The sequence below is a fragment of the Haliotis cracherodii genome, unplaced genomic scaffold (assembly GCF_022045235.1).
Source record: "Haliotis cracherodii isolate W230 unplaced genomic scaffold, xgHalCrac1.p SCAF_7, whole genome shotgun sequence".
Lineage (NCBI taxonomy): Eukaryota > Metazoa > Mollusca > Gastropoda > Lepetellida > Haliotidae > Haliotis > Haliotis cracherodii.
The window spans coordinates 39,648,940-39,661,156 of NW_027266330.1; the positions used below are offsets into that span (position 1 = coordinate 39,648,940).

Here is a 12,217-nt window from a genome sequence, read left to right on the forward strand (position 1 = left end):
GGAAAATTAAACCATATGAACACTTACAGGAATCTTTTATCTGTTGCAAACCGAAATTGTTTCAGATTTGGTAAAAAAACATGACTTTGCATTAAAGCTTATTCAATGTCACAGGAACTTTTGTTGTTCAGTATTTTAAGCAGCATCTCCAACCTGAATCGGGCAAGTGTTTCAGGAGTTGATAACGAATGTTTCAGTTACAAGTGACCTTTCACTTTTCCTGTTGTTTTTGGTATCTCTGAAACTAAGGGTTATGGTTAGATGTTGAGGTATGGTTTGCAAAAGTTTCACCAACTTTGTTGGCAATTTCAGATTTAGTTTTTAATAGTTTGTTGCTATCGTTGAGATGATGAACTCAAGATTTTGAACCTTTACCCTTAATCTTTTCAATCACATACCAAACTTTGGACATTGATTGGCGGACGTTTGTTTTGTTTAAAAGTACGTCTAGCCGCGGTGCTTGTGATTTTAACAGGCTGTGGACAGTAGTCAGTATCAAACAATGATTACGTATATGAGAGTTTGCAGAGTACTTAGGACTGATTTCGTCTCCAGTATCTCCAAGACTCGACAGTTTTTACTTTTGGTTTGGGAGGTGTCACAGTGGAAGGTGGCACAGCTGGGTTTTTTAGTGAAGCATTTGGAAGTGGGCTGAATAGACTTAACCCATGGCAGATCTGTCTGGCAGTCAATAGTGGCCAATAGAAACAGTAGGACAGAAGGCTGTAGCAGAATAAGAACCAGTAGAAGTGGTTGCAGTAAGACCTCTTCTTAGCTTCTTGGACGGAGCTATTTTGCTCACCTCTGTCAGGATTTGTGACTCGCCTTGCCACCATGGGCAGGATTTAGAAGATGCCATAAGGTTCGTACAGCAGTTTGCACACTTTACCTCATTCCCACAGTCACTGGTCTTGTGTTTCTCACCACAGCGGTAACACACAGCAGAGGCATGTACACACGCTGCCATTTAGAATGAGACTCAACCCCAAAAGGTACGAGAATATGTACTTTACTCAGAAAGTGTTATCTGAAATATAACATTTGTTACATTTGGCCACTTTCTAAATGGCAGTGTGTGTTCATAGCTTTCGGCCATGGGAGCTGTGCCAATTTACACATGTCAGAGGGGTACACAAAGTACGTGATTTAGACTACCAGTTGTCGGACTTCTCTTTTGGTGGAAGCCTCGGTGGCTGAGTGTGTTAGATCACTGGCCTTGTGTGCTGGCGATTGGGTGTATCACTCTGGCAGTGTAACAAACAGCAGTGCCATATACACACACTGCTATTTAGAATGAGACTCAACCCAAACAAGTACGAAAATCTGTACTGTACTCAGAAAGTGTTATCCCAAATATGTGAAATACGTAAAACGTGAATGCGAAAAATGTGGTCTTTGCTCGCATTATTAAACATCGCATTTATATCAACAGTCAGACATTTTGGATAGCAGAAATACCAACTTAGACATACGCTGAAAACAAACAACTATGTATTCCACATCAATGTTTATTGAGCAGCACTTGTAACAAGTACATAAACAATGTTATTCAAACACTAATTACATCCTGTGAATCGATACTGCTGGGGTGAAGACCAGCGTTCTACTCACTCATGTCATCACTGATCACACCTGCAAGTCCAGACAGACGCCACCCAACACGGAGTCTTTGCTCTTTGCGACTGCATCAAAATTTTAGTATTGTTTTAGCTGAAGTACTCTACTCAGCGCTAATAAGCGGTGCTATTTGGTGCGTGATTGGATTAATGTAAGGTTGGATTAAGGTGAGGATTCTCCTGTAAACCTGACAGAGGACGTTTTGTTTAGATATAAATCCACTGATGCTTGAGAGGAGGGGGTGTCGTATACCTCTTGAGTCGCATTTTTAGCTAGGGGCCAGCGGTCGCATTCTTTTGGAGACGCATTAATTTCACGTTTTACAGTATAACATTTGTTACAGCAGAGGCATGGCAGGACTAGGACCCATGTCCAAACTCTTGGCAGGTGTAGCACTGGATTGGATTGGAAAATACACCTCCACTCCAATGTTACAATAACCAGCTTTGATAGTTCTACCACCCGTCAAGGTAAAGGTCGAAGTGGTCTGTTGGACTAAGGAACCCTATTGCCGACTCTAGCGCCCTCTATCACCAAATCCCCTTCCTCTGCCAACACAGGGACGCAACCCACGGCAAACAGGATGGTAGTTGATTCAACAGTACATCTTTGAGATGCTTTAATTTAATCTTGGCACTTTAGTTGTACATTCGAGTAAACAAAGACAGTTGTTTCTGATCGGAGCTTCACATGGAAACGATATTTTAAATATTGAATTTACTCTAAACAGATGAACACTTTAAATTTCTACATGAATGCCTTAGTCGCTATCTGAAATATCAATATCTCTGTTGCCATAGTTAAAAGAGTCTATAACACAGAAAACCATGTGCTGCTCCTGAATTTTAGGTCTATCCTGTTCAAGTAATTACAGTTTCTATTTCAAACAGTGCACTTATTACAAAGTCTGAGGCTGATGCCCTAGTTGTGGAGCATAGTCCTTTCAAGGCGCAGGAGTTGGTGATGGTTAATATTTGCGGTAAGGTGTGTACATGGCGTTTTCTTCAGTCAAACATAACATTAAACTATATTTCAAATGATCCAAGCAATAGCATGTATGACTTTGTTATCTGTACTGTGTTAAATGATCCACATAATGGCATTTCACCTCGAAGCGATCCATAACCAACATAGCCATTTACATAAACTTAAAACACTTTTGGCCTGTACCAGGTCTCAAGTAGTTTCAGCGAACTCCACATTGTCCTATTTTGGAAACAAAGTTACACTATGTTAAATGGATTACATTTAAATCGAAAAAATATTCATTCGCTGTTGACATTCGATCGTAATTGGAGGGGAATGATCGTAAAATATTATTCCCTGCCTTAATGAAACTTACTTTCGAACATGTCACAGAGATTGACCTTCACAATATTGTCATTTGACAAGAAGGTGAAATTGGTGCTTCCTCAAATGAAAAGAGAGAACTAAGGATATTTGATACAATTTCTTTTAAACAAATAACCCAACAGCTATTAATCAAATAGATATACCAACAGTCATCGAACTTCAAATGGTCATCTTTCATTTTTCTAGAATTTATCAATAAACCATCACAGTTCTAAGAGAATTGAGACAAAAAAGTATTACAAAAAGAGACAAATATAATAAAATGCTATTTATACAAATATCGTTTTGCTAAATATGGTGCTAGGACATAAACCAATGTAATCAGTGAAATGGCCAACTGTAGATAGTATAGAGGGATTGAGACAGAGAGAATACTGTGGTCAAACCAAGAGGGATTGGCGTTGGAGAGAAATGACTCCACAGTTTTTATGAAGAGCCACACACTATTACAGTAACATTCAAACTGTTAGAATCTAAAATATTAACTATAAACGTGTCCAATCACTGTCTACAAGTACACACAACTGCTATATTTTACAAAGGAAAGTAAAGCATTAAGTAACTTGTGTATTTACTTCCTACATTACACACATCCTCTATACTGTTTAAATGAAAGTAATGTATTCATTCACAATGACTTTATAAGTTAACGTGCTATACTTACATCTCTATACTGTTAAGATGTTTTCTGATACAGTAACCTTGTCTGTTCATTTCTTTGTAATGACGATATAGGCTATGATATTATTCCAGCCACAGTTGGAAATGTCCTGCTGTTTCAAATGCTCCAACAGTCTGTCATAGAATGTGTTGACTACGTCCCGCCTGGACACTTGGGATCTGCTGGATAGAGCCTGCAGGAAAATATGTTCTGTCCAGGATCGGATTGTACAAACAAATCTTGCAACTGATGTCTCTATGTCTTCTTTCCAACCTGCAAACCAAGCAGATGTTCAGTGTAATGGAAGTTGAAATTATTCGTGCTCCTTCACTTTGAGTGAGTGAGGGTAAACTCGTATGTCATACCACGGCCTATCAGTTTAATAAAGGAGTAAGTCCAACAGTGGCACAAGTCGGGGATGGCCACAAGCACGAGTATTGTAATACAGAAACCAAGGATCATAATGGGGGTAAATGCTATCCGATATTGAGTAATTGCGAGAAGTTATTGCTGTTTTACGATATACACAGCTCTAAAGGAATATCAATTTGAATGTATACAGGAATCATTTTCTAAATTCTAACTAACTATACAAAATGTGGAAAAGTCACCATTTTCTTCCTTGGTGTTCTCCATTGGTTTCATGCTATAGGGTTCGTGGTGGGATATCTCCAGGGACTTGATACGTAGACCTGCCTTGACAACTGGAGAGGCCTCGTCACAAAATGGTGCTCTCAGTTCCTCCTCACTTCTGTAGTAACCGGAGTAGTTGGCTGCTTCATACTCACACTGTTTTTGTAAGTTTAGGAAAACCATCAATGCCTTGTATGTATTATGCAGTAATATCGATGACACACAGACCTTACAATAACTATGTAAATGAAATGACACACACTGCATGCCATTTTCTTCTGTAGTAACTGGAGTAGCTGGCAGCCTCGAAGTCATGATGACACTGTATGTTAGTGAAGGAAAACCATCTATGCCTTGTAAGTAGTATAGATGGTTGGGCTACTGGACCACCCCATCTATACTACTTTGTATGTATATCATGCAGTAATACCGGTGACACACAGACCTTACAATAACTGTATAAATGAAATGACACACACTGCATATCATTATCTTCTGTAGTAACAGCAGCAGTTGGCTGTTTCGTACTCACACTGAATGTAAGATAAAAGGTAAAAGAATACGAACCTGAACAACCTCCGAAACAAAGACATTTATGAATGATAGCATCTGATCATGCTATCACAAACAGGATGGCAGGACAATAGTGCAAGATTGAGATGGCCATATAATAGTTTTAACCGAAGTAAACCGAGGAAAGTAAATTGTAACAAACTTCTTAAAGTCTGTCCCTGAGGTAAAGCCGTATGTGAGTCTGTCGGTTCTATAATGTAGGACTAAACCTTTCAATTGGTCACTACGGCTTGTATGTCAGTATCTCGTCAACATCTCAAGTTGAGTGAGTGTGTTTGGTTTTTATTTTGCTTTTAACAATATTCCAGAACTATCACAGTGGGAGACATCAGGAATGGGCTTCACACATTGAACCAATGTGGGGAATAGAACCTTGGTCTTCGGTGTGGAGAGAAAACTACACTCCACTGCCCCTACTCAGGTTGAATGTATTCCAGGATGTGAAGGTATTCCTAGATATTAAGGCATTCCTACATAAGAAGGTATTCCTAGATATGAAGGTATTCCTACATATGAAGGTATTCCTAGATATGAAGGTATTCCCAGATACGAAGGCATTCCTAGATATGAAGGTATTCCTACATATGAAGGTATTCCTAGATATGAAGGTATTCCTACATATGAAGGTATTCCTAGATATTAAGGCATTCCTACATATGAAGGTATTCCTAGATATGAAGGTATTCCTACATATGAAGGTATTCCTAGATATGAAGGTATTCCCAGATATGAAGGCATTCCTAGATATGAAGGTATTCCTAGATATGAAGGTATTCCTAGATATGAAGGTATTCCCAGATGTGAAGGCATTCCTAGATATGAAGGTATTCCTAGATATGAAGGTATTCCTACATATGAAGGCATTCCTACATATGAAGGTATTCCTAGATATTAAGGCATTCCTACATGTGAAGGCATTCCTAGATATGAAGGTATTCCTACATATGAAGGTATTCCTAGATATTAAGGCATTCCTACATATGAAGGTATTCCTAGATATGAAGGTATTCCCAGATGTGAAGGCATTCCTAGATATGAAGGTATTCCCAGATATGAAGGGATTCCATTATATGAAGGTATTCCCGATATTAAGGTATTCCCAGATAAAAAGGTATTCCTAGGTATAAGATATCCCCAGATATGAAGGTATTCCTAGATATTAAGATATTCCCAGATATGAAGGTATTCCTAGATATTAAGGCATTCCTACATATGAAGGTATTCCTAGATATGAAGGTATTCCCAGATATGAAGGCATTCCTAGATATGAAGGTATTCCCAGATATGAAGGCATTCCTACATATGAAGGTATTCCTAGATATGAAGGTATTCCCAGATGTGAAGGCATTCCTAGATATGAAGGTATTTCCAGATATGAAGGGATTCCCAGATATGAAGGTATTCCCGATATTAAGGTATTCCCAGATAAAAAGGTATTCCTAGGTATAAGATATCCCCAGATATGAAGGTATTCCTAGATATTAAGATATTCCCAGATATGAAGGTATTCCTAGATATGAAGATATCCCCAGATATGAAGGTATTCACAGATATGAAGGTATTCCCAGATATAAAGGTATTCCCAGATATGAAGGTATTCCCAGATATGAAGGTATTCCCAGATAAAAAGGTATTCCTAGGTATGAAGATATCAACAGATATGAAGGTATTCCTAGATATGAAGATATTCCCAGATATGAAGGTATTCCTAGGTATGAAGGTATTCCCAGATAAAAAGGTATTCCTAGGTATAAGGATATCCCCAGATATGAAGGTATTTAATATCATGAGAGTGTAGCAATTTTGCCTTAGTATCAGAAACAATAGTATCAGTGTCAGTATCATGTGGAATCTGTCCTACACACACCTCTGTGATGAGATCCGTATCACGGAACAGTCGCCAAACTGACGTCATAGCTACCCACATGTTCTGTAAATGGACTCTGCTTTGACCATATTTTCTTTCTCTATCTTCTGCAGGAACCATCAGCATCATACGTCCTCCTGAGGGGAAATTTATTGTCTAAGCTATGAATATGACTGAAATAAATTTTGGATTTAACAGCTTTTGCCTAGTTATGTTAAACTACCTCACCATGTTTGATTTCATTGGCTCTGTTGAGGAGAAATTGTTGCCAGTTATCAGAGGCCTGAGTCACAACAGCATTGATTTCATCTCGTGTTCCATCAGGGAACGTTAATAGGGAATCTTTATATGACACAGAACTGAAACACATATGTTATATTATCTCACAAAGAAAACGTTGGGTCAATGACATTGAGCATTTGAGTCAAAACAACATACTTTGATATCATTAAACGGAATCAACTGTAAATCATCGTTTAAAATATCAGTTCAACCCGAAAATGAACCACATGGACTCACTTGGACAGATAGTGAGCAGACCAGAAACAGAGAAGAAGATGGAAGGTGTTGTCAGGGACACACTGCTCATGGAAGCTTGTTGGACACATTGACATGTAGACCTTCGGGTGATTTATAGACACCTTGCCGTTACCTGCAAGATAGGGAATTAAAACATTGTATCTTGATGAAATAGTTATGTTTTTAAAACTTCAGAACATTAATGGGGCGGTCGGGTAGCCTAGTGGTTAAAGCGTTCGCTCGTCACGCCGAAGACCCGGGTTCGAATCCCGACATGGGTACAATGTGTGAAGCCCATTTCTGGTGTCCCCCGCCGTGATATTGCTGGAATATTGCTAAAAGCGGCGTAAAACCATACTCACTCACACACTCAGAACATTAATATATTGGGAGAGAAAATTTATGGCTGTCATGACATGATGAGGTAGTAAGTATATACTCCGAAACGTTGTGTATATTGCTTTAGCGTAATGCCATACTCATAGCTATAAAGAAAACATGAATGGTGATATTCATTGTAAATATCGTGAATTCAGTTTTGTTGCTTCCTGGAAGACATCACTCTCTATGCGCTTGTTGGGCATTTCTCTTACTGCAAACTGTCTGAATCAGAGCATTGTAGTCATTGCTATTCTGGTCCTCATAGATGATGTGGACAGGGATCTCTTCTCCACATTCTTGTTTTAGAGAGCCTTAAAAGACAAAGAACAATACATATACATTTCTCTGTCTTTAAGCATATTATGCCTAATCAAATCGAATCAATTGACATAACAATTATACAGAGAAAATAGCTACGTGTAGGGATTCTTTGGTACCTCAAAGAGCAAGGTTTTAGCACTGGAATATAAAAATGCACCTTGTAAATTGACACTGTCGCAATCGAGTATTTGCATAAGTCAGTCATTTGCAGTATGTATGATTATTTCATTGACCACAAGTAACTCATTCCACTGTCACTGTCTAAGCATGTATTTACATGTGAGTCAATGTATATCACTGGGAACTTACCTACAATGTATTCTAATATCTCCTGTGATGAGAATCCGTTGTAGCATCCATAGTCTCCTATTGTGAAGGTATCTCCTCTCGGAATTACTGACGTGTCTTTAACGATTCAGAACAAAAAAGACCATTAGCAACTATGGTTTGACCTACAATGAATCTAACACGAAAAACGTATCATTTTCCATTGAGCTGATCTGGTAGAAAATGGGTTATACCGAATCAGTCAGTAATCTCCTTTGATAACAGGTAGTGTATGGGGATAATGATAAGTCTTTTATTGTGTTATAGATGTGATGGGTGTCAAAATTTGTTGTGTAAATAAGCGTTACATAAAATATAGCTGGTACAAATCTCATACAGAACATGGACAATATTAACATTTCGAGTGAGTGAGGCAGTGTCCCAAGACCTACACATAGAATGCATAATTCACATTACTATTCGTGACTTAGTCCAGAGTTGTATAAGATCATGTGTATAATATAGCTCTAGATCGACAGTTAAATGTACATGAACTAAAACGTGTAGAGATTGTACATTACCTATAACCTGGCGTACTACGTCATCAAAGCGGTGGATTTGGGACCGGATCATTGGCCCAAGAACCATAGAGTACTGGTCATCAAAGAAGCAGGCCATGGCTGAAGATGAGAAAGACAAATATGACCTTGGTTTGTTTCTATGTGCAGCACTATTCAGTGTTGCATGGAAAGGAGGGAATAGCCGATAGTGTCATGTTGTGTATTGTCAAGCAATATGGGTGAGTAACTACACCCAGGAACACCACAAGCCATCCCTCGCCTGATACCTGGACAATGGGCGGTGAGAGGTTTACCGAGCAGCAACAAGCTACACTGTTCACTTAACATGGTCAAGTAGTTTTCACATTGACAGCTTGTTGTATAAGGACTACGTTTGCTCGGTAAAATATTACTACACTGCCTGTTGATCTTGGTCAAGTAGTACTGAACTATGCTAAGAAAGAGTGTAGTGTTTTCTCTCCGAGGGTCAGACACATGATATTGATGAGCAGAGTATAACTGGAGACGCACATGCCTCTAGGGACAGTGAAGGCCTAGGGTAGATAGCGGCACAGGTGTGAAGACAAGTTGGCTTATCCTCTCACGTAAGAATGGTTGTGCCTCCTGTACTAACATTTAACTTATCATGAAATTTCCTTCTGTAACAATAAAAGTCTTCATCGCTCAAGATGAAATGGTCCTCCGATGTTTACTTCTCTCTATGTACCTAAGAATCGATTGTGTCACATATATTGTACAAGGGATAAGCATGCATATTCAATGTAAGCATTCAAAGAACTGATAAAGCATACTACCAAAAGCACAAATAACTCCAGAACACCATTACTTGTTAAAAAATCTAGCTGACTGATTGTCCAGTAGCTGTCTTGTAAAATCCCAAACTTGTCGGTTGACCATACACGGATTTAACACCTGTGAAATAAACGCTAATAGTGTAGTGTAGACCGAATTTGTGTATGTTTCCTGATAACAACTAACTTCGGGCGTATATTTCATATGAAGCTAAACCTTTGAACTATATGACCACCGTTTGTTGCTGTATGCTTGAGTGAGGAAACATTTGTAAATGTTCAAGTGTTTTCATTTCGGATATCAAGAATATGCATTGTAATAACTTCATATGCTTATATTACCCGAACTAAAACATGATTATCATAAATGTTTCCGAAATATGTCACAGGTCGCATAACATCCCAACAGTGTTACATGTCGACGCATGCAAAGTCTACGACCGATCACATCCAATATAGAAAAAATCGATGTATGTATCCTTCATAGACTTTAGAAAAGCATTTGATTGAATTGATAGAAATACGCTGTTGACGAAATTACTTAAATCGCAAATAAAAGGAAGACTATTCTGTATATAGAAATGTGTTTCTTTAAACACTACCCGAGGAACCAATCAGTTAACATGTGCAAACCAGTAGAAAATGGAGCCAAACGTTTCTTCATTGGTTAAGGTAATTTGCTCCACATGTTGCTACAGGTGGTGACGTGGGTTGGAAACAACAACACCCCAGTTGACCAGAGAACCTGTTTTAACTGTGTTACATTTATGAAAGGTACGTGCCACGTGATATAACATTGCCCACTGTTTGAAGGTATTTAAGTTGAATTAATTTCCTTCTCTAATACAATGATGGATCATTTCTCTGAGCACCAATCACAAGTCACGATCAATGGGTTTGAACCAAATAAACTCCTACATGGACTAATGGGTTCCATATACTCACCAACTGTAGATCCTCTTTTCTGTATTTCTGAGTCTCTTTTTCCGTAATGTTAACACATCCCATAGGAATGAGTTATGGTTGGTAGTCAAAGCTATCTGATATATATTTGATTCATAGTTTATGTCTCAAATGTGAGCAAAATGAGCTGAAGGAGTCTGTGATAGATCTCAAAGTAAGATCGATGAGTCACAATGCCAAGTGAGTGAATTGGTTTTACGCCGCCTTTATCAGTATTACAGCAATATCACGGCGGGGGACACCAGTAATGGGCTTCACAGGTTGTACCCATGTCGGGTATCGAACCCTGGCTTCGGCGTGACAGGCGAACGCTTTAGCCACTAGGCTACCCGACCGCCAAGTGAACAGCCGTTGGAGGTCATTAAAGAGTTTGATAAGCGAGAACTCAAATATGTGGCTGATATGAAGTTTGTGCGCCCTAATAAGATGAGTCCACGTAAACCGAACAAACCCCTTACTATTGTACTCGGGCGAGAGGTAGAAGATATTACCCAGCACACGGAACATCAGAGATATACACTTTTGTGTAAGTGATGCTGATGCTGTGGAACTTCACCTGACAGTAAAACATAAACGGGGAATCGGCAGACGATTATTCTGTTCTCAATACCTTGAAGAATATAAACACGGAGAGAGCACAGTAACAAGAGGTGAAATAATGGATTCTTTCCTTAGCTTATGAAATAACAAAGCTTCAAAGCTCAAGCAGGTTTTAAAAACGGATATCGTACCAGTGGTCAAAAATGTACCTTATATAGTCTATAGGAAACACTGAAAGTAAGGTAAAAACATATTTTGTATATTTGTAGATTTCGAAAAAGCATTCGACAAAGTCTGGCGATCTGGGTGCCGTTGGACAAAACAACCAACGACTGTCGTAAATCTATGTTAAGGAATGAGTTCGCTTTGAACAACGACATCCAGGTGTTAGACAAGAATTACAATGTAACATACCTGGCAAACGCTTTAAAGTTATTTGACATAAATCAGGTGTAAGGTACGGAGAAAACGTGTCACCTCTTTTGTTTGCATTGTTTCTGAATCACTTTGAAACATCAATCATGGAGGACTCTTATGAAGGTATTGAGTTAAAACCAAATGAATTATTTTGTGAACGAATAGAAAATGTTATAACTATGTTTGTATTATTGTATGCAGATAACGCTGTACTGCTGATGTCAAATGCGAAGGATTTACAATTTGTGTTAAACTCATTTAATAAATATTGAAAACAAAATGGAGGATAAATATCAATATTTAAAACTAATGTAATGATTTTTGGCCCATCTAAAAGGATTTACAAAAACAGTTTCAATGTAGGTTAATATGTTTCTGGAAATATGGAATCCTATAAATACCTTTTATTTATATCTTCCAAAAAATAAAAAATACTAGTACGAAGAAAACGTTTTCCGAAGGAGCCACTAAAGCAATGTAAACTGACGACCAAAAGAAACTTTACCACTTTAAAGATTGAATTGCAAACATTTAACTGCACAAGGTCACTGGAACTTGATAACATGCATGAAACGAATGTTTGACGCACTCGGCCTCAGTTACATATGCATATCACAAAATCTTCAAAGTCAAGACTATCTTAAAGATACGGTTAAAGATAAACTAAATTTTACCCAGTTGCAATCCTGGATATCTGCACGAAAGGATCTATGTATAGAATGTAAAAAATGTT

The 12,217-nt window shown here is 38.3% G+C and overlaps 1 protein-coding gene across 1 annotated transcript; it reads right to left on the reverse strand.

The window, feature by feature from the left end:
- Positions 1–3,680: 3,680 nt before the first annotated feature.
- LOC139448610 (uncharacterized) lies at positions 3,681–8,870 on the reverse strand. Its single transcript, XM_071230176.1, has 8 exons — positions 8,774–8,870; positions 8,235–8,330; positions 7,817–7,915; positions 7,224–7,356; positions 6,933–7,063; positions 6,705–6,841; positions 4,243–4,420; positions 3,681–3,904 (listed from the first exon to the last, which is right to left on the reverse strand). Exons 1-8 carry the CDS (start codon positions 8,868–8,870, stop codon positions 3,681–3,683), a joined length of 1,095 nt encoding a protein of 364 aa, XP_071086277.1.
- Positions 8,871–12,217: the final 3,347 nt, after the last annotated feature.